This window comes from Schistocerca serialis, chromosome 2, assembly GCF_023864345.2.
Source record: "Schistocerca serialis cubense isolate TAMUIC-IGC-003099 chromosome 2, iqSchSeri2.2, whole genome shotgun sequence".
Lineage (NCBI taxonomy): Eukaryota > Metazoa > Arthropoda > Insecta > Orthoptera > Acrididae > Schistocerca > Schistocerca serialis.
Genome location: NC_064639.1, coordinates 649,548,622 through 649,575,150, shown reverse-complemented (window position 1 = coordinate 649,575,150; position 26,529 = coordinate 649,548,622). Strand labels below are relative to the sequence as shown.

Sequence of the window (26,529 nt, the reverse complement as noted above, 5' to 3'; positions counted from 1 at the left end):
GGTATGTGAGTGGCTCGATTATTCTTAAATAATAGAACCCAGTATGTTGTCCTCGACGCGAGTGTTCATCAGAGACAAGGGTATCGTCAGGAGTGCCCCAGGGAAATGTTCTCTCTATATACGAACGATTTGGCGGGCAGGGTGGGCCGCAATCTGCGATTGATTGCTAATGATGCCGTGGTGTAGCGTAAGGTGTCGAAGTTGAGTGACTGTAGGAAGATACGAATTAGACAAAATTTCCTGTTGGTGTGACGAGTGGCAGCTAGCGCTAAACGTGGAAAAATGTAAGTTAATGCCGATGAGTAGGAAGATCAGACCTGTAATGTTCAGGTACAGTATTACCACTCTCCTGCTTGACGCAGTAAAATCGCTTAAGTACCAGGACGTGACGTTGAAAAGGGATGTTTGATGGAAAGAGCATGCAACAGCTGTGGTAGCGAAGGCGAATAGTCGACTCCGGTTTGTTGGGAGAATTTCAGGAAAGGCTGGTTAACGTGTAAAGGAGACCGCATGTAGGAACCTAGTGCGACCTATTCTTGAGTACTATTAGCGCATTTGGGATCCGTACCAGGTCGGATTGAAGGAAAACATGGAAGCAATTCAGAGGTGGGCTGCTAGATTTGTAATCGGTGTCTTCGAACAACACATAAGCGTTACGGATATGCTTCAGGAACTCAAATGGGAATCCCTGGAGAGAAGGTGACGTTCTTTTCGAGAAAAACTATTCAAAAGAGACCCGGCATTTGAAGCTGACTGCCTAACGATTCTACTGCCGCCATCTTACCTTACACGTAATGACTAGGACTAGCAGTGCAACAGGGTACTTTCGGCCACGCACTGGACGGTGGCTTGCGAAGTATTTGTGAAGGTATAGATATAGATGTCCAAGGCTATATCAAGTTACGAAGAAAGTAAGTGTGTGTGCACGGTAACTCTCAGCAGAAGCATCTGCAGAGCATATACAGTGATATTCAACGTACTTTGATGCAGCCTTAGACCCAGAATAATTTAAAAGTCAATAGGAAATAACAGGCAAGTGGAGACCCATTTAGCGACCAACATATTTTAGATATCACTCAGTAATTCGGACTTCGCTAATTAAAAATTCGGACTGGTGTTTTTCTTTTTTTTCGCTAATTGCTTACTGTAAAATGTGGCATGCATCCTATCCTCTTCCCATTCGGTTCATCTGTGACCGATAATGAGGAACGTCCTTATTATTATTGTAGATCATAAGCAGAGAATGAAGTGAAAGCTGCTGAGTTCGCCTACTGAAGGTCAAACGATGAATTGTTTTAAATTTCATTTCTGCGATAGCTTGAAAGTGTATTAAAGTACATGCAAATCATTTTGCTCAGAAGATAAAATGAAACAGCTTGATAAAATCCTAGTTAATGCTTCCTCACAGAGTGTTACGACAATTTTGCAGTCCTAAATTGAGCCGGCCGGAGTGGCCGAGCGGTTCTAGGTGCTACAGTCTGGAACCGCGCGATCGCTATGGTCGCATGTTCGAATCCTGCCTCGGGCATGGGTGTGTGTGACGTCCTTAGGTTAGTTAGGTTTAAATAGTTCTAAGTTCTAGGGGACTGATGACCTCAGAACTTAAGTCCCGTAGTGCTCAGAGCCATTTGAACCATTTTTTCCTAAGTCGATGTTGTACGAAGATAAGAAAATTCGAAATAAAGCTTAGAGTTTTACGCAACAACTAACGGGAAACAAGGAGAAAACGAAAACCGGCCGCAGGAACGTAACTGACAACCACTGATCAACGGGTGTATACCTTGTAGAAACAGCAACCCTTTGTCGGAGATTTTGTAAGAGGAATATTTTACCGAAGCATTGCAATGGAAAGATTAACGGAAAGGTGTGTGAGGTACCTTATGTGTAGACGTTGCAAGTGTTCATGTAGTTCATAATGATTTAATGTTCAACACTTGGACATTAAGTAAGGAACGAATCACTATTTCTTTTGTGTGCTACTAGTGATGGTTTAAAATCAATTGTAAGTAGGAAATCTATAAAGCGTAGTCCAATCAACAAGATTATGCAGTATCTGCCATCCTCCTACGAAGCTAAGCTAACGAATAGAATTCCATACCACAGAGCAAATCTCTCGCTGGTCCAACTGATATCGAGAATGAAAAAATTGCAACATCAGATGGTAATGCCTCATTGGGTGTTGTGGTTGGGAAATTTTAGATCCAGGTGACAGCAGCAAATAAATGGCAAAGTACATACGGTAAATATAAGACATAAATTTTCCAGTACTGGTAATATCCATTTTTGAATATAGACGGAAGTTTATAGGTGCAGCTGTTTGCATTTCAAGCTTGTTTAATGTAGCCTCAGATTATACTCTGAACTTTAATTTTTTAATGCTGTTGTTCATTAATCAGATATTATTATATTGGCTCCTTTTAAATTAAATATACTGTGCAGCATTGCAGTTAGGATTACACTATATACAGTTTCTGTTTAACCACTGCACATTGTGTATCTTCTGTTCCTTATTGCACCCTCAAATAACAGTTACGGGAAACATTTTTGTAATTCGGACTGGGACTCACCTCATTTATTCTGAACTGGCAATTACCCATGGCTGCTCTCGCATATCATCAGTTTTGTTATGATGTGACACTAAGTAAGCAACTGTACATGCAGTAATTTCACTACCCTCATGTGTCTGGATGAGATACGCGTTTTAAACAATTGCCGTTTTGAGCGGCGATTTTCGCTAAGCCATCAACCATTTCCTTATGTTTAATGTTAGCCACGGTGTGCGTTTCGCGCCCCCCCCCTCCACCCCCCCTCCCTCCCCGTTAATGGCGACCCCGTCGTTCCATTTCCCAAAAGCACGACGAATCGGCGGCACGCGCTGCTTCACTGCAAAGCGGTGCGTGCGAGGGTCATTGACAGCAGCGAGCATCCGTGCATCGTGCTACTCAAGTACCTGTGTATCATACAATATGGATATTACGTGACAGATTCTTATTTTTGTAACATAGTTTATGTTCGCTGGTGTAAAAAAAAAGAAAAGTTCTATCCCCTACTTCACACTCGTAGGGGGTATTTTTTTCTTCTTACTTTATAAGCTCTTCCTCATGGTTCAATGGTATCTCCACACCAAATTTCATCGAAATTGGTTCGGCAGTTTAGTTGTGAAAATGTGACAAAGTCCATTTCGCATTTAATAATATCAGTTTGGAAGAATGGATTAAACGCTTTGAGGATTAATGTTTATGGAATACTCCGTCAGTTCTCGGATGAACATAGACTTATTGAGTATACAGTATTAATGACCCACAAAAATACTTATTTAGTAGTTCGTTAAGAATTGGCTATCAGCTTCTTAGGTCATCGTCAGATAACTTAATATAATACAGGTTGTCCCACAACTTCAGCGAGAGTTCATATCTGTACATCGATCATTCTACAAAGATTACGTTCACCAGTTTATTCACATGAAGCCTAACCCACTATCCACTTGTATGACATATTTGGTTTATGCATTCGTATACGGTAGTTTTAATATCCGAATATACCATAATATAAGATTTATTTGCTCAGATTCTCTTTGGGTATTACGTTATGCTTGCGTTTTATAACGAGAATCATAAAATATCACATATTTTTGTAACAATCTTTGTAAAAGCATGAACCCTCGTTGAAGTTGTGTGGATTGGCCATTAAAATTGCTACACCAAGAAGGAATGCAGATGATAAACGGGTATTCATTGGACAAATATACTACACTAGAACTGACATGTGATTACATTTTCACGCTGTTTAGGTGCATAGATCCTGAGAAATCAGTACCCAGAACAACCACCTCTGGCCGTAATAACGGCCTTGATACGCCTGGGCATTGAGTCAAACAGAGTTTGGACGGCGTGTAAAGGTACAGCTGCCCGTGCAGCTTCAACACGATACCGCAGTTCATCAAGAGTAGTGACTGGCGTATTGTGACGAGCCAGTTGCTCGGCCACCATTGACCAGACGATTTCAATTGGTGAGAGATCTTGAGAATGTGCTGGCCAGGGCAGCAGTTGAACATTCCTTGTATTCAGAAAGGCCCGTACAGGACCTGCAACAAGCCGTCGTGCATTATCCTGCTGAAATGTAGGGTTTCGCAGGGATCGAATGAAGGGTAGAGCCACGGGTCGTAACATTTCTGAAATGTAACGTCCACTGTTCAAAGTGCTGTCAATGCGAACAAGAGGTGACCGAGACGTGTAACAAATGGCACCCCATACCATCACGCCAGGTGATACGCCAGTGTAGCGATGACGAATAAACGCTTCCAATGTGCGTTCACCACGATGTCGCCAAACACGGATGCAACCATCATGATGCTGTAAACAGAACCTGGCTTCATCCGAAAAAATGACGTTTTGTCATTCGTGCACCCAGGTTCGTCGTTGAGTACGCCATCGCAGACGCTCCTGTCTGTGATGCAGCGTCAAAGGTAACCGCAGCCATAGTCTCCGAGCTGATAGTCCATGCTGCTGCAAACGTCGTCGAACTGTTCGTGCAGATGGTTGTTGTCTTGCACATGTCCCCATCTGTTGACTCAGGGATCGAGACGTGGCTGCACGATCCGTTACAGCCATGCGCATAAGATGCCTGTCATCTCGACTGCTAGTGATACGAGGCCGTTGGGATGCAGCACGGCGTTCCGTATTACCCTCCTGAACCCAACGATTCCATATTCTGATAACAGTCATTGGATCTCGACCAACGCGAGCAGAAATGTCGCTATACGATAAAGCGCAATCGCGATAGGCTACAATCCGAACTTTGTCAAAGTCGGAAACGTGACGGTACGCTTTTCTCCTCCTTACACGAGGTTTCACAACAACGTTTCACCAGGCAACGCCGGTCAGCTGTTGTTTGTGTATGAGAAATCGGTTGGAGACGTTCCCCATGTCAGCACGTTGTATGTGTCGCCTCCGGCGCCAACCTTCTGTGAATGCTCTGAAAAGCTAATCATTTGCATGTCACAGCATCTTCTTCCTGTCGATCAAATTTCGCGTCTTTAACACGTCATCTTCGTGGTGTAACAATTTTAATGGCCAGTAGTGTATTTAGTATTAACTTATCTGATGATGGTCTAGGAAGCTGAAAGCCGCTTCATAACGAACTATGAAATAAATATTATTAAGAAACATTAATACCGTGTATTCAAGCTTTTAACCCTTTTGCGACTGTATAAGCACTGTATTCATTATGTTGGATCATATTATTAGAACGTTTCAACCAATAAAGACAGTTTCACAAATGATACAGGTCAAACGTCAAAGAGTTAACAGCTTTTTCAAAGGGAATTCATGGTTCCCTACGACGGGTTAAATTCAACAAACGATGATTCGATTTTGATGAAACAAAGCCTGTATGTTGTAACCCACTACACTGTAGCTACCTGAGAGACCCCCATGAAAATTCATTCTGTAGTTTTAGAGCTTAGCGTATTCAACGGAGAAAGAGACGCGACGGTTTTAGATAAATTTTAAATCACAGTACGATATTGCTGTGCCTGTGTTATTCGGAATTACGATTACAAGCATCCATGTCAGAAGGAACAGGCATTGCGGCTGCTACAGTCGTAACGAAAAACATGAAATGTATTCACAGTTACGAATATGTTCTGACGTCATCTATATAATGGAACGACGACAGTGAAAATTTGTACCGGACGGGCGACCGCACGCGATAAGAGGGAAGTCCACGTTCGAGTCCCGGACCGGCACAAATTTTCGCTGTCGCTCCATTACACACCTGATGGCAGTACACATTCACAAGTGCTGTGCCCCTTTCCCCCTCCAGCGCCAACACGACAGGAAGCGGCGGCGACGACTGCCCACGACCCGAGACAACGCTCCAACGCGATGCGCTAGTAGAAGGCAGGCCCTGTCTTGCGAGAGAGCGTAGCGACATGTCTTCGGTTACAACGACTGTCCGCCAGGGAGCTCTGAGGGGAAAAGTCGCCACCACTCACAGTGGCAAGAAGTATTACAGCTTCCAGGGCATCCCTTATGCCAAGCCGCCGGTTGGCCCACTCAGGTTCAAGGTTAGTAGTCGAGTTTTAAAGTCAGCTGACTTGTCTCACTGACGCGTCTTTATAGGAACTGTAGTAGAGTCAGGTGTTCTTCTTTCAAGAAAATGATTGAACAGATGCTATTATGCGGGTTTTTATGGCAACTTAGAAGTTACAAACCGTCTTCCAAGACAGTACAAGTACTCCATACTCCTCAGGTCAAGCTCCCTTCACCCTCCCTCCCCCCCCCCCTCCCCACCCCAAAAAACTGTCGTGTGAACCCCTTGCCAGTGGGTAGTCTTTACTCAGTTCTGTAAAACGTAAACATTTTTTAAGTGATGGGTATTATAACGAAAATGAGGCCTACAAAAATTTTTCTTTGGTGTCATTATCTTAAATCTTACCACATTGTTGTACGTAGGACCCTTCGTACATTGTTAGATGCAGGTAGTGTGACGTCTCCAATTAAACGATCTTCCTTTGAATGTGGTTGGCAGTTTAACAGCCGGCCGTTGTGGGCGAGTAGTTCTAGGCACTTCAGTCCGGAACCGTGCTGCTGCTACGGTCGCAGGTTCGAATTCTGCCTCGGGCATGGATGTGTGTGACGGCCTTAGCTTAGTTAGGCTTAAGTAGTTCTAATTCTAGGGCACTGATGACCTCAGATGTTAAGTCCCATAGTTCTCACAGCCATTTTCGACAATTTAACAAATAATATTATCCGCAAACGTAATTTCGTGTGTGAAATTATTCGATGACTACATTTTGCGATTACTTACACCTGCTTTCGAAAATCCTTCCTAACCTGCATTCTCGTGTGTTTTTGGTAAGCACACAAAATCACTGCACATATTTGTGGATTTTCAGTCTTAAATTACACATTTCCACTTTGTTGCTGTGGTTTACAGTCCAGAGACTGATTTGATGCAGCTCTCCATGCTGCTCTATCCTGTGCAAACCTCTTCATCTCCGAATAACTACTGCAGCGGACATACTTCTGAATCTGCTTAGAGTATTCATCCCTAGTTCTCAATTTACGATTTTTACCCTTCACGCACCCCTTCAATACTGAAATGATGACCGCGCGCGCGCGCGCGCGTGTGTGTGTGTGTATGTGTATGTGTGTGCGTCTTTAACAGTTCCTTTCGCGTTTTCATTAGTTTGCCATTGCATAGTATACTGTAGTCGTTTAAGGATATCTTACCCTGTGGCCATGCCTTCTGTATGTGGAAATTTTTTATTGTAAGTTTGTAGCATAGGCTATGGCTGGATTTTCGTATTTTTAAGTCTATTTTAGTTGGATGATAGTTGTGGGCTATAAAGTCGTCAGCAAATGTGATATTGATGCTGTTACTTTTAAGAACACTGGGGTGTCCTGAACAGTTTGTTTCAAAGTTCCTCGGCAATGGCACACTAGCTGGATGCACAGCACTCAGTAGCAACAGTAACACTGTCTTTTGATTAGAAGAGATGTATTATTTACTTTCGAAATTCCGCAAAACATGTTTTTTTTCTGAATGATGCATGTTGTTTAAATTCATTACTTCCTTGTTTTTTGACTCATCAGTCTTCTGGTTTGATGCAGTCCGCCACGAATTCGTGTTGTGTGCCAACCTCTGCCTCTCAGGACAGCACTTGCAACCTATGTCTTCAATTATTTGCTAGATGTATTCCAATCTCTTTCTTTCTCTATAGTTTTTACTTTCTACAGATCTCTCTAGTACTATGGAAGTTAGTCCTTGATGTCTTAACATATATCCTACCATCATGCCCCTTCTTTTTGTCAGTGTTTTCGACTTATTCCTTTCCTCTCCGTTTCTGTGCAGAACCTCCTCATTCCTTACCTTATCAGTCCACCTAATTTTCAACATTCGCCTGTAGCACCACATCTCAAGGGTTCGACTCTCATCTGTTTCAGTTTTCCCATAGTCCATATCTCACTGGCACACAATGCTGTGTTCCAAACGTATGTTCTCAGAAATTTCTTCCTAAAATAAGACCTTTTGTCTGATACAAGCAGACTTCTCCTGGCCAGGAACGCCCTTTTCGCCAGTGCTAGCCTGCTTTTTATGTCCCCCTTGTCCGTCCATCATGCATTATTTTCCTGCCTAGGTAGCTGAATTCCTTCGTCTATTTCATAACTCTAATACTGATGTAAAGTATCACACTGTTCTCATATTTGCTACAATCCATAACTTCCGTCTTTATTCGATTTACTCTTAATTCATGTTTTGTACTCACCAGACGGTTCATTTCGTTCAACACATACTGTAATTTTTCGCTGAGGATAGGAACGTCATCAGCGAATCTTATCGTTGATATCCTTTCACCTTGAATTTTTAATCTCACTCTTGAAGCTTTCTTTTATTTCTGTCCCTGCATCTTTGATGAATAGATTGGACGGTAGGGGCGAAAGACTACGTTCATGAATTTCATCCTTTTTAAACCGAGCAGTTCTTACTTGCTCTTACACTCTTACTGTTGCCTCATGGTTCGTGTATACATAGTATATTGCCCGCTTTTCCCTACAGCATGTGCCTTTTTTTCAGATTTTCAGGCCTCTTGCATCATTTTACATCGTCGAACGTTTTTTCATGTCGAGAGATTCAATGAACGTGTCTCGATTTCTCATCAGTCTTGCTCCTATTATCGACCGCAACGTTAGAACTGCCTCTCTGATGTCTTTATCTTTCCTAAAGCGAAAACGATAGTCGTGTAACAAATCATCAATTTTCTTTTCCATTCTTCTCTATATTATTCCAGTCAGCAAAATGTAAGCATGAACTGTTAAGCGGATTGTGCTATAAATCTTGCTTCGATTCTTTCTATCTTGAGGATCGTATGAATGGTGTTTTCCCGAAAGTCTGATAGTATATCGCCAGTCTCATACATTCTACACACCAACATGTATAGTCGTTTTGATGTCACTTCCCCCAATGATTTTATAAATTCTGATTGGATATTACCTATCCCTACTGCTTTGTTTTACATTAAGTCTTTCAAATATCTTCTAAATTCCAACAAAGGATCCTCCACCTCTTGCCTATCGACTCCTGTTCCTTCTTCTATCTCTCCATTAGATAAGCCCTCCCCTCATAGAGACCCTCAGTATACTCTTTGCACCTATTCGCTCTCTCTTCTGCATTTTACAGTGGAACTGTCATTCCACTCTCAATGTTACCGCCCTTGCATATTTAATTTCATCGCAGGTTGTTAAGACTTTTTTATATGCTGCGTTTGTCTTTCAGACAATCATTTCTTTTTCGGTTTCTCCATGCTTTTATGCAGAAATTTCGCCTTTAGCGTCCCTAAACCTACTTTTTATTTCGTTCCTAGGAGACCTGTGTTTCTGTATTTCTGAATTTCCCTGAACATTTTTGTAATTCCTTCTTTCATCGATCGGCTGAAGTATTTCATCCGTTTTCCACGGTTTCCTCGCTGTTTCCTTCATTGTACTTACGGTTTTCTTTCCAACTCCCGTATTCTGTGTTCGAGCTTTTGTCTCCCACTGCAGGTATTACCCCCACACTTCCACGACCAACCTGATAAATCATTGATACCTGAGGATGAGTTCCCTCAACCAATTTCTTCTTTTAGTTAAGTTGTGACGTAAATTAATTTTTTCCAAAATCCGATTCAGTATCTCGCCATTTGTAATACGATCCACTCATGGTATCCTCATTTTTTTTTTTTTGCTTCTTTCCTCCCCCAATGCTATTCCTTCGTGTCACCAATTGTGCTTTCATGGACCATAATTAAGTGTCATTTATAACCCATGTAAGCAAGCTGGACATAGCAGCGATCACAATCAATAGTAATAAAATACTATACAGAACTATCTTGACCACCCAAAAGCACTTTAATTCGTTATTACCGGTTTCGACCTGATGATGATCATCTCCAGACCATACGTCAGGGATGACATATGGAGATGGTGACACGGAACAGGAACTGTGAATACCACCCACTGAATCGACGACATCAGTGAGTGGTATCCACAGTTCCTACTCTGTGCTATCGTCTACACACGTCGTCAGTGGAGTATGGACCAAAGATGTTCCACATCGGATTGACAAAAAGTGTTTCTAAGTGACGAGTACTGTTCTGTGTTATACTTTATTTGATGTCGTTGCTTATTTGTACTCGTGGGTTTTCTCATAATGAAATAATAATATTGTAAATTTGAAATAAATTTAACATGGTCGTTTTTACAATAGTATAAAGTGATAAAATTACTTTAGTACGAAATGTGGTTAACTAAAAGTAGTTACAATTTACTCTAGGTTGAATAAAGTATGTGTCTCTACACTCTGCCTCTGTGAGGCAGACCGCGAAGACCTCGCGGTCCGTAGTTTCTAGTCGCACGACGAGGCCCATACAACGGGCTTAAAGTGAATTTGCTACAGCTTGTTTATAGAAGTGACAAAACCTTATGGTTATTCATCAAGTTTTATAAAGTTGACTTGGGACATGGCTTGTTTTAGGCAAACATTTAAATAATATTTTATGTAAGTACTACACGTGGCATCCTGTAGGATGACCATATCTAATATAATTTACTAGCACATTATAATATTAATTTTTTCCAGGTTCTGAAGAAGACGTTATCAATAACGTTGAAACCTAGGTAAACGATAAAGTTAACCTGCAACTGTAGGCTGTATATTCTTATATAAACAGTATCAGTTGCTGTCGCTGCATAAAAATGTTAAAAATTACCCTTAATATTTATGCAGTTGCTTCTCTTTCCTCCAAACACCTCTTTAATTTCCCTATAGGAGGCTTCAATTTTTCCCTAGTTATGCAAGCTTCTACAGCCTCCTCCTCCTACTCCTCCTCCTCCTCCTCCACCACCACCATCGCCTCCTACTCCTCTTCCTCTTTCGCATACCCCTCCCATGCATTCTCGAGATAGGAAGCCAGCATCCTTTGGTCAGACAAGGGATTCAGAAGTGCAAGGACAAGGCTTCTTTGGCATTCCAGGGGTCTCACCCCCTCCTTCTCACTCCAAATCACAACCAGTTTTTATGGATGTCACCCCTTCATCATTGACGATCACTGACCCAGTGACATGACCTCCGCTGGCTTGTTTTTGTCTAACCTGGACTCTTACCACATGACAATCGAGTGAAACAGCAATGGATATTGCCGTCACCTACTGGAAATACAATAACTTGTTACCTCTTACTCTACATTCCGTCCTGCTGATCAAGAAATGCACTTTGATGATACCCACCTCCAGCATTTTGTGGTTATCAGGTGTTTTTGTTAGAACCATGCCAGCCCTGAAACAGCATCTGGAAGGGTCTGCACTTGGGGTCACACCAATGTCAGCAGTGACTGGCTGCCCCACTTGGGGTCACACCAATGTCAGCAGTGACTGGCTGCCCCTTAGTACCAACAAGGAAGCGGTAGTGGCACGAATGCGAATGACCCCACCATTTGCAAAGTCTACCTCCACCCAGGTAGCCAACATTTTTATGTTGGACTGCCTACCTTAACACAGGAAATCCCACCCTCAAATCTCCTCCTCCGGGATGTCAGTGAACACCACCCCGTGTAAGTGGGTGCAACTTAGCTGTCAGAGCCACTCATGGCACCTTGTCCGTCATCGAACTCATTTTCTCCTCCACTGTTCTTGTGGCTCCACTACACTGGTCACTTTTCGGTGAGTCTATCGTTCCCCTACCGCAATCAGGCGGAGCGGCTTCCATGTTGGATATTCTGCAGAGCTAGTTGGCCTTTATATATATATATCTGCTGTACACTTCGACACCTCTCTCCTGGAGGTGGTCACACAAGACGTCTCTGACTCTATTCTTCATGCTGCTGGCCCTGCTATGCCCATATCTAGAGGTCGTCGTCGTCGTCGACCGATACTGTGGTCGGCCGAGTACATAGCAATCGCTATCCAGGACCACTGAGAGTTGCTGCAACGATTTAAATGACACCCTTAATAGACTAACCTTATCGCTTTTAAGCATCTCCACGCTAAGACTCGCTGCCTTATTAAACAGAGGTAAAAGGAATTCTGGGAGCGCTGTTTCCTACCTGGGGGCAGAATCATCTTCATACTACATTTGGTCCAATCTCCATAGACTTCGGGACTGCCAGTGACAGTCAACTGTTCGGGGTCGTTTCCTACGGTGTGCTCCATAAGTTCTTGCAGAACACTTTGTGACAGCATTGGCTTCCTCTTCCTATTCTGCTATCCTTCTCTGTCAGAAACAATGAGTCGGAGAAACCTCCCTCTGTTTCAACCCCACCAAACTGAAGCCTATAAGGAATCCTTCACTGAATGGCAATTATTGTAGGCTGTTGTTTCTTCACATGACTTAGCGCCAGGCCTAGATTCCATCCACAGCCATTGATCCAACACTTGGACGTTACCCAGAGGCAATATCTTCTCAGGGCTATACCCACACTTAAACTTGGGGAGAACGCGACATCTCTCGATAGCTACCTGACCAATTTCCTTTGTAAACTGCTGGAGAGGATTGTTAGCTTTCTGTTAGGTTTGATACTCGGGGCTTTTGTCCCCTAAACAGTGTGGCTTCCGGGAAGACGATCTACAACAACCATTTACTCACATTGGAAAAAGCAATCTGACAGACTTTTGTTAAAATCTGAAACCTTGTACAGTCTTCTTTTGCCTACAGAAGGCGTACAACAGAGCTTGGCGCCATCACATTTCGGTTGGCCTCCATGACTGGGGCTTTTACGGCCTCCTGATTTTAACCCACAATTTTTTATCTCACTAGCTTTTCCGGGTTAGAGCTGGCACTTCACTCAGCACCCCTTGGATCTAGTGGAATGGTATCCCGCAGGGTTCTCACCCTCATGGCCATCAATGGGCTTGTAGCTTCGGTTGGACCTCTGGTTACCCTGCCACGATTTTTACATCTGGTACAGCTCCCACTCGGTAGCATCTGCTGAACGCCAGCTTCAAGGCACAATCCAACAAACCTCTTTATTGAACCTTTCACATGGCTTCCAGTTTCCTCCCTCCAAAACAGGGGTCATGCAGTTTTGCCATCGACCCACAACACACCCTGATCCAGAACGTAATTTAGGCAGCAAGCGCCTAGCTGTTGTAGGACAGTCGTCTCTCTTGGACCTTATTTCAGGTAGAAAGCTGACCTGGTTTTCCCATATTCATCACCCAAAGACTACCTGCATGTGAAAGCTTAATGCTCTCTGCCTCCTGGCCCACACATCTCGGGGTGCTGACTGCGCAACTCTGTCATCTTTACAGCACTCTGGACTAGATTACGGTTGTCAATAGTGTTTAAAATTCTTCTGGGTATTACCGCGTCATTTCTAAAAACTAACAACAATAATAAACTAATAGTGCCCTGAGGAAGGTCGTTGCAATTCGGCCGAAACATCTGTTTTAGTTTATTATTGTTGTTAGTTTTTAGCAATGACGCGGCATAATACCCAGAAGAATTTTAATCACTATGACACCGGCCGCGGAAGCCTACGTTCGTATACAGTTGTCAATTTTATAGCTCAGCAGTTCCTTCAACTCTGAAACTACTTGATGCTGTTCATAATTATGGGGTGCATCTGGCTATTGGTCTCTTTCGCACTAGTCCCAGCGACAGTCTCCTAGTAGAAGTGCGGATTCCCCTTCTACAATACGATGCTCCTAGTAGAAGTGCGGATTCCCCTTCTACAATACGATGGAGCCAACGCCTGGTTCCTTACGCAATCGTCATTCGACGATTCCCTGTCCTCTTTCAAACGAGGGTCGTCTCCTTCCTGGTAGCCACCTTCGGGTGGGATTGCCAGTTGGAATGCATCTCACTTTCTTCTGTTGTGATCATCTACACTCACAGGAATGTGGCTCCTGTATATCTTCCCCCTCTTGGATGGTGTCTAGACCACAGATTAAGACCAATCTATTCCAGGGTCTCCAGGTCTCTGTCCCCTGTCGTATTTTGGTATCTTAAACTTTCCATTCTTGAAGAGTTCCAGGATACTACCATCTGCTACACTGACAGTTCTAAAACAATAGATTTTATGGGATACGATTTTACGTCTCCTACTGGGATGGAACATTATTTACTGCTGGGATCATGTAGTGTGTTTACAGCACAGCTGCAAGCCATACCAAGGCCCTCCAATTTGTCACTCAGGCCTCCATCCACAGTGTTTTAATATGTACCGACAGAATGAGCATCCTGCAGGCTATAGATCAACGCTAGTCTCGTCACCCTTCGGTCTCACTATCCATGACCTCTCTGTCCTTGGCCATGCCTTCTGCTCACTTGTCTTTCTTTTGGTCCCAATTTATGCGATCATTAGAGGGAATGAATTGCTGTTTATATAGAGGGATAGATTTTTGACCCCCATGTCCTTTCATGGTTCCAGATGCAGTTATGCTGATACACACCAAATCTGTCTCTGCCCAGAAGTAGAATGACATCTGGTGCACTACGGCACACGGTAATAAACTCTGCACAATCAAGGAGACTACTACAGTTTGGCACTCTTCCTTCCACTCCTTCAGAAGGAGTCCACTGTCTCACTCTGTCTAATCACTGGTCATAATAGGCTCAACCATTGTTTCCTTTTGCGTAAAGAGGCACCCTACATGAAAGTACCTTCTATTTTCAGTAAGTTTTCACTTTACTCCTGGAGCAGGACAAAGTGGTTGTTGTTGGGGCTTCTCTTCACGTTTTCTGAGTCTGAGACCAATGTCAGCTCCCCTTTGCGTAGATCGCTCTTCTATCTTTCTGGTTTTCCAGTTTTTAGCTGCCTTCTAGTGTGTGTGTGTGTTTTTAGCTTCCTCGCTTTATAATTCGATCCCTCTGACTCGTTCCGCCCACTTTTAGCGGAAAAATCTAACTTACACATGAAATTTTTTAATTGTATGACCTGCGACCTCGTCGTTTAGTCCTGAAACACGCACAATCAATCACTCAGTATACAAAATATATACAAAACGAAGTTCACTGTGCTCGTCTTTATATAGCGAAGTTTCTTTCGGTTTATGTGTACTTATTTGCTGTCATTAAGTGGGCTTTTATGTAAAATAGATTCCTATAAATAATGGCAGAGACTTGCTGTGTCATTATGTCAGTGACCTGTGTCGTGTTTATGGGAAAGGGATTGGATTGACAGATGTCTCATCTTACTGTTACCTGTCGCTGACAACATATTATAAAGCCGTTTAACTATGCTGTAGTCACATGGTGGCGAAGTAATGATTGACCAGAAGGTTACTACACATCTCTCACCATCAATTGTGGTACTTAAAGATGCATATATCTCTTCCATTCTGGAATTCCTGGACTTGTAGATTGGGCTGCACTGAGTGGAGCTACTTACCACACATCCACGGTATATCTCGCAATTGGTCAACAATATGCAAGATGAGATAGGTCTTATCATGTTCCACTCCAGAACACCCATTTGAATAATACGATGCTTGATTTGTATTGAAATACCTTGGTTACTTACATCTGTTACACTGGGAATCAGTTTTAGCCTCTAGGCCTCTTTAGGTTTTGAGAGATCTGGGATGATGCATTTGACAGATTCACGCTGCGAAAATTTTCCAGCCATTTATAGTGGAGACAATGAAATCAAATTTGTCGAATACATATTGCCAGCATGTTACACCAGGGACAAGCTCTTCAGCTTGGTAGAGGGTTGACAGCTTCAACTGTGGAGTTTTTTCTACACAATAAGTCACTAACAGCTGCAAATAACTACTCAGTGAATTGAAAATAAGTTGAATATTTAAATAAGATGTAGGGAAGCAGCCTACTCACGCTGTAGTAAATTCACATCAGTTTCCATTGTGTGCCAGCCAGTCTGCTGTAACTAGCTCTGATGTCATAAATGTTGCGCAATACCTCAAAAATCAAGCAAATGAACTAAAACTTTTCTAGCATGTCAGAAATAATACTAAATTAATGTGTGTTAAATATCAGTTCGATAACTTCAGCCATTTTCGAAATTTGGACGTTTTTCTGGAAAAATCATTGGCGCAACAGGAAAGAGCTAGAGACTTCAAAATTTATATTTAGATTCATCTTTCATAATGATTTAATAAAAACAGTACTTTGGATTTCACATATTAAGATTTTAGTGGAAATTCATGATTTTGTGGTTTTCGTCTCAAAACTGAAGGAAGCAAGATAGATTCAGTAGGCTAGTAAATAAGGCTAGGATGTTTAGATTTAAATAGGTTGGAGGTCCGCTATGATTATGAAGATGTGTAAAGTTTCTTTTGAATACCTATAAAATTATAGCAATAGTGGATCTCAAAAGGACCAGTTCAGAGCTCATCTAGTGCGTGCAGTGTAATTTAATTAATTCTCTGGCCCAAAATATTTAACTTAGCCACGTCAAAATTTTATTATCAATACTTACCTGCGTGCTGAATGCACGTTTAAATTAAGAGCTTCATCGGCCATAAGCAAAAGAAGCTATAAATTATTATGTAACTTGAAGTGGTGCGTTACTAGCCCAGCGGCTAGTCGGAAAAGCCGATTTGATCAGGCGTTCCGTTAGCCGTCCGCACCGCGGCTGTATATATAAGAACGCTGCGCGAGGAAGGAAGGCCCCAGTTCTCTCCAGACGCTAAATGACACGCCATCTGTGTCGGGAGTCGCGTCGCATCAGTGTCTCTGCTACAAACAGCCTCGGGTGCCGTATTAAGTTACTAGAGATACGCGGAACCATGAAAACATTTCAAGTGAAGTGTTAATTCTGGGATGATTTTCATTATCTAGCTTCAGTTTGCGTATTGTCGTATTTTCACGTGCCGTCGCGGAACAGACATTCTACCAAAAAAAAGAATGCTCGCCATAATTTGATGAAAATATTTCATCAAACGCCACGCAAAATATTTGGTAGAATGTCTGTCCCGCGACGGCACGTGAAAATACGACAATACGCAAACTGAAGCTAGATAATGAAAATCATCCCAGAATTAACACTTGACTTGAAATGTTTTCATGGTTCCGCGTATCTCTAGTAACTTAATACGGCACCCGAGGCTGTTTGTAGCAGAGACACTGATGCGACGCGACTCCCGACACAGATGGCGTGTCATTCAGCGTCTGGAGAGAACTGGGGCCTTCCTTCCTCGCGCAGCGTTCTTATATATATAGCCGCGGTGCGGACGGCTAACGGAACGCCTGATCAAATCGGCTTTTCCGACTAGCCGCTGGGCTAGTAACGCACCACTTCAAGTTACATAATAATTTACAGCTTCTTTTGCTTATGGCCGATGAAGCTCTTAATTTAAACGTGCATTCAGCACTCAGGTAAGTATTGATAATAAAATTTTGACGTGGCTAAGTTAAATATTTTGGGCGAGAGAATTAATTAAATTACACTGCACGCAGTAGATGAGCTCTGAACTGGTCCTTTTGAGATCCACTATCGCTATAATTTTATAGGTATTCAAAAGAAACTTTACACATCTTCATAATCATAGCGGACCTCCAACCTATTTAAATCTAAACATCCTAGCCTTATTTACTAGCCTACTGAATCTATCTTGCTTCCTTCAGTTTTGAGACGAAAACCACAAAATCATGAATTTCCACTAAAATCTTAATATGTGAAATCCAAAGTACTGTTTTTATTAAATCATTATGAAAGATGAATCTAAATATAAATTTTGAAGTCTCCAGCTCTTTTCTGTTGCGCCAATGATTTTTCCAGAGAAACGTCCAAATTTCGAAAATGGCTGAAGTTATCGAACTGATATTTAACACACATTAATTTAGTATTATTTCTGACATGCTAGAAAAGTTTTAGTTCATTTGCTTGATTTTTAAGGTATTGCGCAACATTTATGACATCAGAGCTAGTTACAGCAGACTGGCTGGCACACAATGGAAACTGATGTGAATTTACTACAGCGTGAGTAGGCTGCTTCCCTACATCTATGTGGGGCGGCGGTTGAGTATGTCAAAACAATTATTAAATCTGATTGCTGGATAAACACTTGCATGTAGAATCAGTTTCTGGCTTTTAGAATGTTGTTAATGCTGTCTTTCGCCGTTCTCAACACTGGCTCTCTATTTACTTTTTGGCACCCAGAAAGTGATTTAATAAAACATGGAACCAGTAATTAGAGATCCTAGTGCCCACTTTATCTGAGAATGTTATTATAGCTGCAGCTTATAGCTCTGAGGGATTAGGAGATTGTCCGGGATTTCTAATCAAAAACGGTTTTCCAAAATAGTTGAGTATATTCTGAAATTCACTGATAAAAAACACAAGTATCCCTACAACCTAACTAACAGAGCAGTTCAGAGTCTTATGCGCTGATGCACCTATAAATGTCCGAATTTAATTTAAAAAAAAGAATGCTTGCCATAATTTGATGAAAATATTTCATCAAACGCCACGCAAAATATTTGGTAGAATGTCTGTCCCGCGACGGCACGTGAAAATACGACAATACGCAAACTGAAGCTAGATAATGAAAATCATCCCAGAATTAACACTTGACTTGAAATGTTTTCATGGTTCCGCATATCTCTAGTAATTTAATACGGCACCCGAGGCTGTTTGTAGCAGAGACACTGATGCGACGCGACTCCCGACACAGATGGCGTGTCATTCAGCGTCTGGAGAGAACTGGGGCCTTCCTTCCTCGCGCAGCGTTCTTATATATATAGCCGCGGTGCGGACGGCTAACGGAACGCCTGATCAAATCGGCTTTTCCGACTAGCCGCTGGGCTAGTAACGCACCACTTCAAGTTACATAATAATTTATAGCTTCTTTTGCTTATGGCCGATGAAGCTCTTAATTTAAACGTGCATTCAGCACGCCGGTAAGTATTGGCAATAAAATTTTGACGTGGCTAAGTTAAATATTTTGGGCGAGAGAATTAATTAAATTACACTGCACGCAGTAGATGAGCTCTGAACTGGTCCTTTTGAGATCCACTATCGCTATAATTTTATAGGTATTCAAAAGAAACTTTACACATCTTCATAATCATAGCGGACCTCCAACCTATTTAAATCTAAACATCCTAGCCTTATTTACTAGCCTACTGAATCTATCTTGCTTCCTTCAGTTTTGAGACGAAAACCACAAAAATCATGAATTTCCACTAAAATCTTAATATGTGAAATCCAAAGTACTGTTTTTATTAAATCATTATGAAAGATGAATCTAAATATAAATTTTGAAGTCTCTAGCTCTTTTCTGTTGCGCCAATGATTTTTCCAGAAAAACGTCCAAATTTCGAAAATGGCTGAAGTTATCGAACTGATATTTAACACACATTAATTTAGTATTATTTCTGACATGCTAGAAAAGTTTTAGTTCATTTGCTTGATTTTTAAGGTATTGCGCAACATTTATGACATCAGAGCTAGTTACAGCAGACTGGCTGGCACACAATGGAAACTGATGTGAATTTACTACAGCGTGAGTAGGCTGCTTCCCTACAAAGAGCTCAATGAAGTTACTTTGTCTGCCCATATGAGACATGTAGACAGGAAATGTAGGACAGGTACACGCTGTCGGTAAACTGAAAAGCGAGCATTGCTCATTGAGGGGAAGTTGGCTCTCCCCGAAGAAGACAACAGCTACCGCGTAGGGTGACTAAGAATTAATTTCCCTTCTAGCATTGTAGGAAGAGTGCAGCGATTTATGTAGACTGTCTAATGAGTTTCTTGCTTTAGTATTATTAGTTGGCTCATATCTATGTTCCATGTGGTCTTAATGGATGTTGTTAAAAGTAAACACACCCCAGTACGTCTACGAAGGAAGGAAGTGCATAACCACAGTCTGGTGACTTACCTTCACTCATGCGTCTACACTCCACCCCCTGCCCCTTAAGTCCGTCGCACACCGCAGAATTGAGGAGAGAAAGAAACTGTTAGACCTGCCTAATATCGTGGTACTTCTGCATGCTCTTGGGGGCCGACCACGATATTAGGCAGGTCTAACAGTTTCTTTGGCTCCTCAGTTCTGCGGTGTGCGACGGGCTTAAGGGGCAATTGGTGGAGTGTAGACGCATGAGTGAAGGTAAGTCTCCAGACTGTGGTTATGCACTTCCTTCCTTCGTAGCTCTGCAAAGAGCGAGAACGCCGGCAACGCCCATGTAAAACAATAAGTGTCCGGCATAGTTGTTAGGTCGGTTACTGTTGCTACAATGGCAGGTTGTAACTATTCCCCACTCTCTTCATCCCACTAAGTAATTACAGGGCGCTTTACAAAGTTAGACTGGCCCTCCTGGAGCACACATTATGGAGCTCCGTAACGATTTATGTGAGTTTGAAAGTGGTGTTATAGTCGACGCACGAGCAATGAGACACAGCACCTCCGAGGTAGCGATGAAGTGGGGATTTCCCCATCGACCATTTCATGAGTATACCGTGAATATCAGGAATCCGGTAATACATCAAATCCCCGACATCGATGCAGCTGGAAAAAGATCCTGCCAGGACGGGGCATGGACTCGACTAATGACTGAAGTAGTGCTGAAGGAACTGACACCATGAATCATGCAGAGCTGTCCTTAAATCCAGCCGGCCGGGGCGGCCGAGCGGGTCTAGGCGCTACAGTCTGGAACCGCGCGACCGCTACGGTCGCGGGTTCGAATCCTGCCTCGGGCATGGATGTGTGTGATGTCCTTAGGTTAGTTAGGTTTAAGTAGTTCTAAGTTCTAGGGGACTGATGACCTCAGACGTAAAGTCACATAGTGCTCAGAGCCATTTGAATTTTTGGCCTAAAATCAGTAAGTGTATGAGGGGGTGGAGATCTCTTCTGAAAAGAACGTTGCAAGGCGTCCCATATACGCTCAATAAAGTTCATGTCTGGGGAGTTTGATGATCAGCGGAAATGTTTAAACGCAGAAGAATTTTCCTGGAGTTACTGTAACAATTCTGGACGTGTGGAGTGTCGCATTGCCCTGGTGGAACCCAAGTCCGTCGGAATGTACAATGGACATGAATGGATGCTGGTGATCAGACAGAATTCTTACATACGTGTCACCTGTCAGAGTCGTATCTAGGTGTATCATGGATACCGTATCACCCTAACTGCAAACGACCCATATCATTACAGAGCCTCCACCAGCTTGAATAGCCCCTGCTGACATGCAGTGTCCATGGATTCATGAGGCTGTCTCCATAAACGTACACGTCCAACCGCTCTATATTATTTGAAACGAGACTTGGCCCACCAGGCAACGTAGGCCTATTTCCAGTCATCAACAGTCCAAATTATTGTTGACGGGCCCATACGATGTGTAAAGTTTGCATCGTGCAGTCATCAAGGGTACAGGAGTGGGCCATCGGCTCCGAAAGCCCACATTAATGATGTTTCCTTGAATGGTTCGCACTCTGACACTTGTTGATAGCCCAGCACTGAAATTTGCAGCAATTTGGGGAAGATTTGCACTTCTGTCACTCTTCAGTCGTCGTTGGCCCCGTCCTGGCAGGATCTTTTCCCACCTGCAGCGATGTCGGGGATTTGATGTTTTACCGGATTCCTGATATTCACGGTGTACTCATGAAATGGTCGTACGGGGAAATCCCCACTCCATCGCTACCTCGGAGATTCTGTGTCTCATTGCTCGTGCGCCGACTATAACACCACTTTCAAACTCACATAAATCGTTACAACCTGCCATTGTAGCAACAGTAACCGACCTAACAACTATGCCAGACACTTGTTGTTTTACATGGGCGTTGCCGGCCTCAGCGCCGTAGTCTGCCTGTTTACATGTCTTTATATTTGAATACGCATGGCTATACCAGTTTCTTTGGCGCTTCGGTGTAGTTTATCCTTTAATAGGATTCTTGGACCTAGGTGTGATACACTATTCTTAACGTACTTTCGTTGAAAAAGAGATTAATTTTATGCAGTTGAAACATTATTTTTAATAATCTTCGATTTTTTCATCCCCTGCGTTATGGAAAGTAGTTGTCCACGAAAAAAAAGGTATTTCTTTGTAGGGAACTTACTGTAGTTTAATTTTGCACTGGGAAACATTTTTGCCAGTAGCTGAGATTTTCGAGCTATTGAAGGAAAACTTCCACAAATATCCTTTATAAGCCCCACCCCCTCCAACTCCCACTCTCACACCGCATCGGTTCACAAGTGATTTCATTTACAGAACTGTACAAGATCTCTGTCATACAGTTCAGATGAGTGCCTACACATGATGTAATCAGCTCTTCTAGACATAAATACGTGCAAGACTTGTTCGAGAACATTTTCCAAACAAGTGATCCATCACTTGACGCTCCTCACACTCTTCTCCATTTTCCGTCGTACAGTTTCACCTGTGTGAGATTTCGCGTTAATAGTGATACGCTCTCCACGCAAATTTTGCACCTGGGTATCCCTCGTGTCCCTCTCGGTCAGGCGCCCCAAGCGCCGCTACTAATAGTCACACATGCTGTATATAAATCTTACAGTTGGGGTACCTCTGGCACCAATATTGGCTTGGCGTCCCAAGCGGTTGTTTGTGTCTGTTGGCCTTAAACTGGCCCTGGTTACGTATGATGAGAAAGGGCGTTCAAAAGTCTGTACGCAGATCAAGAAATCAGCTCTGTTTGTAGATAGAGGACAAAAAGGTTACTGACCAACCATACCCGGATTAGGTCCGTCAGACGACATGGAGGAAGGATAGAGACACAGTGATTCCGTCGTTATACCGAGTTATAATTCCTCACAAAATGCAGCGGTTCAGTGCTCTGTTGAAATATCACAGGTGGAGTTTCGTAGGCACTTGCAGGACCTCTGGTTCAGTAATGTGCCCGGTACAGCGGGTAACGTTCAGATTGACCTCAATATGTAACACTCGATGTCACAATTTGTTGTACCTGATGGTAACAAAATACACATTTGTTGTGTGTCGGCTATGTTATTTAACAAAACTACTTTCCAGATTTTGAATACCACAGTGGCATGCCGAAAGAAGTGGCGCAGTGGTTAACTTAGTGGATCAGCATTCGGGAGAATGATGCATCCACTCTGCACCCGGCTATACAGATTCGGTTTTCCGTGATTTCCATAAATTGCTTCAGACAAATGTCGGGATGGTACCTTTGAAAGGGCACTGCCGATTCCCTTCCCCATCCTTCAAATTATACTAGCTTGTGTTCCGCCTCTAATGATTTTGTTCTCAACGGGGCGTTAAAACATACTCTTCCTTTTTTCATTGTGGCGTCTAACGCGGAAGCGGCCATGAGTGGCTGTTGTAGAAACTACATCCAGTCACTTTATCGAAACATGTAATTCGACTGGTAGCAGTTTATATCGAAATTAACCATAGCTATACAACTGTCACCCTGTTAGACATCTTACATGAGTAGAACACATTGCCTATGGCTGGGGTCGCTGCAGCATTCGCACGAAAACAGTACTTTTTGACAAACAGCGTGCCAGCAGTGGAATTACCGTACCGATGAAACACAAAAGTTTGTACTTTTTGGACAGTGGGAGCCGATAATACGCCATGCAAAATACTAGACCAGCCTGTACCTAACGGACGTTTACGCATGATTCGTCGTTTCACCGTGCAGCCGTTACTACAGTCGACACTTCGGATGCGGAAGAGAAAGTTGGTGACTGAAATTTCGTAAATAGATCTTGCCGCGACGAAAAACGTCTTTGCTTTAATGACTTCCATCCGAACTCGCGTATCACTCTGCCACACTCTCTCCCCTATTACGTGATAATACAAAACGTGCCGGCCTTTTTTGCACCCTTTCGATGTCCTCTGTCAATCGCACCTGGTAAGGATCCCACACCGCGCAGCAATATTCTAACAGAGGACGAACGAGTGTAGTGTAAACTGTCTCTTTAGTGGACTTGTTGCATCTTCTACGTGTCCTGCCAATGAAACGCAACCTTTGGCTCGCCTTCCCCACAATATCATCTATGTGGTCTTTCCAATTGAAGTTGTTCGTAATTTTTACACCCACGTACTTAATTGAATTGACAGCCTTGAGAATTGTACTATTTATCGAGTAATCGAATTCCAACGGATTTCTTTTGGAATTCATGTGGATCACCTCACACTTTTCGTTATTTGGCGTCAACTGCCACCTGCCACACCATACAGCAATCTTTTCTAAATCGCTTTGCAACTGATACTGGTCTTCGGATGACCTTACTAGACGGTAAATTACAGCATTAAATTACAGCATCATCTGCGAACAACCTAAGAGAACTGCTCAGATTGTCACCCAGGTCATTTCTATAGATCAGGAACAGCAGAGGTTCCAGGACGCTTCCCTGGGGAACATCTGATATTACTTCAGTTTTACTCGATGATTTGCCGTCTATTACTACGAACTGCGACCTTCCTGACAGGAAATCATGAATCCAGTCGCACAATTGAGACAATACCCCATAGGCCCGCAGCTTGATTAGAAGTCGCTTGTGAGGAACGGTGTCAAAAGCTTTCCGGAAATCTAGAAATACGGAATCAACTTGAGATCCCCTGTCGATAGCGGCCATCACTTCGTGCGAATAAGGAGCTAGCTGCGTTGCACAAGAACGATGTTTTCTGAAACCATCCTGATTACGTATCAATAGATCGTTTCCTTCGAGGTGATTCATAATGTTTGAATACAGTATATGCTCCAAAACCCTACTGCAAACCGACGTCAACATCACTATCTTCTATGGTTTCGGCTCTTGAGGAAAAATGGACTGCCATTCCTCCACAGACATTCAGACACCTCACTGAAAGTGTCCCTAGCGAGCTCAAGCTGTCTTAAAGGCCACTAAAAGGTGTCCGGATAGTTTTGACGAGATTGTGTGTACACTAATGACCAAATTGCTTTAATCTCTTTGACAGAAAAAGTGTCTTTTCGTTAATACCTCATGCCTCTCATAAACAGTGCCTTACGACTTGATACGTATCATTGCAGCCACCTGAGCCCGCAGAGCCATGGGCTGGAGTGAGAGACGCCACCAAGGAAGGCAATGTGGCCCCTCAGGTCAGTGATACCACGCGGCTGTACATGGGGGATGAAGACTGCCTCTTCCTCAACGTCTACACACCTCAGGTCTATGTGCTGTATTTTAATCCCGATCATTTAGCGCGGGTGCCTCTCCTGTTTAACGTGCAGGTCTGATTACTTTCTGCTGCAGATGCCGGGTGATAGCAGCAGCGCCCTGACACCGGTGATGGTGTGGATCCATGGCGGCGGATGCACGGTCGGCTCTGGGAACACCGACATGTACGGTCCTGACTACCTGCTCGAGCACGGTGTCGTCGTGGTCACGTTCAACTACCGTCTCGGCGTCCTGGGTGCGTGGACACTAACTTCAAGATTAAAATAATCACTTAATTTTATACAGTGTATCGGTGTTTCTTCCATGACTCTGTTGTCTTTGTAAAATAAAGAACAACTGCCTTCGGTCACAATCTTGATTTTATATGAATGCACGATGCGTTTCAAGCCTTGGGGGTCCATCTTCAGGTGCTTTGCCTGTTTATATCAGTTCTTTTTTTCTAATTTAGGTTAATTCTGGTCCCGCTAAGATTACATTGGTATATTACAGAGTGGCACATTGTTGTACATCTACATCTACATGATTACTCTGCAATTCACATTTAAGTGCTTGGCAGAGGGTTCAACGACCCACAATCATACTATCTCTCTACCATTCCACTCCCGAACAGCGCGCGGGAAAAAGAACACCTAAACCTTTCTGTTCGAGCTCTGGTTTCTCTTATTTTATCTTGATGATCATTCCTACCTATGTAGGTTGGGCTCAACAAAATATTTTCGGATTCGGAAGAGGAAGTTGCTGACTGAAATTTCGTAAATAGATCTCGCCGCGACCAAAAACGTCTTTGCTTTAATGACTTCCATACCAAATCGCGTATCATATCTGCCACACTCTCTCCCCTATTACGTGATAATACAAAACGAGCTACCCTTTTTTGCACCCTTTCGATGTCCTCCGTCAATCCCACCTGGTAAGTATCCCACACCGCGCAGCAATATTCTAACAGAGGACGAACGAGTGTAGTGTAAGCTGTCTCTTTAGTGGACTTTTTGCATCTTCTAAGTGTCCTGCCAATGAAACGGAACCTTTGGCTCGCCTTCTTCAGAATATTATCTATGTGGTCTTTCCAACTGAAGTTGTTCGTAATTTTTACACCCACGTACTTAGTTGAATTGACAGCCTTGAGAATTGTACTATTTATCGAGTAATCGAATTCCAACGGATTTCTTTTGGAACTCATGTGGATCACCACACACTTTTCGTTATTTAGCGTCGACTGCCACACCATACAGCAATCTTTTCTAAATCGCTTTGCAACTGATACTGGTCTTCGGATGACCTTACTAGACGGTAAATTGCAGCATCATCTGCGAACAACCTAAGATAACTGCTCAGATTGTCACCCAGGTCATTTCTACAGATCAGGAACAGCAGAGGTTCCAGGACGCTTCCCTGGGGAACACCTGATATTACTTCAGTTTTACTCGATGATTTGCCGTCTATTACTACGAACTGCGACCTTCCTGAC

The 26,529-nt window shown here is 43.0% G+C and overlaps 1 protein-coding gene across 3 annotated transcripts in view; it reads left to right on the top strand.

Annotated features, from left to right (window-relative positions):
• Nucleotides 1-5,889: 5,889 nt before the first annotated feature.
• Nucleotides 5,890-26,529, top strand: part of LOC126457729 (esterase E4-like) — a 339,670-nt gene continuing 319,030 nt past the window's right edge. For 2 of the 3 annotated variants that reach the window (XM_050094269.1, XM_050094270.1), the window contains exons 1-3: nt 5,890-6,067; nt 24,914-25,051; nt 25,137-25,296. In XM_050094269.1, coding sequence (XP_049950226.1) covers nt 5,933-6,067; nt 24,914-25,051; nt 25,137-25,296 — 433 coding nt within the window. In that variant the 5' untranslated portion in view covers nt 5,890-5,932. The remainder of the gene's footprint in view (nt 6,068-24,913; nt 25,052-25,136; nt 25,297-26,529) is intronic. The other variant, XM_050094268.1, reaches the window with a different exon arrangement.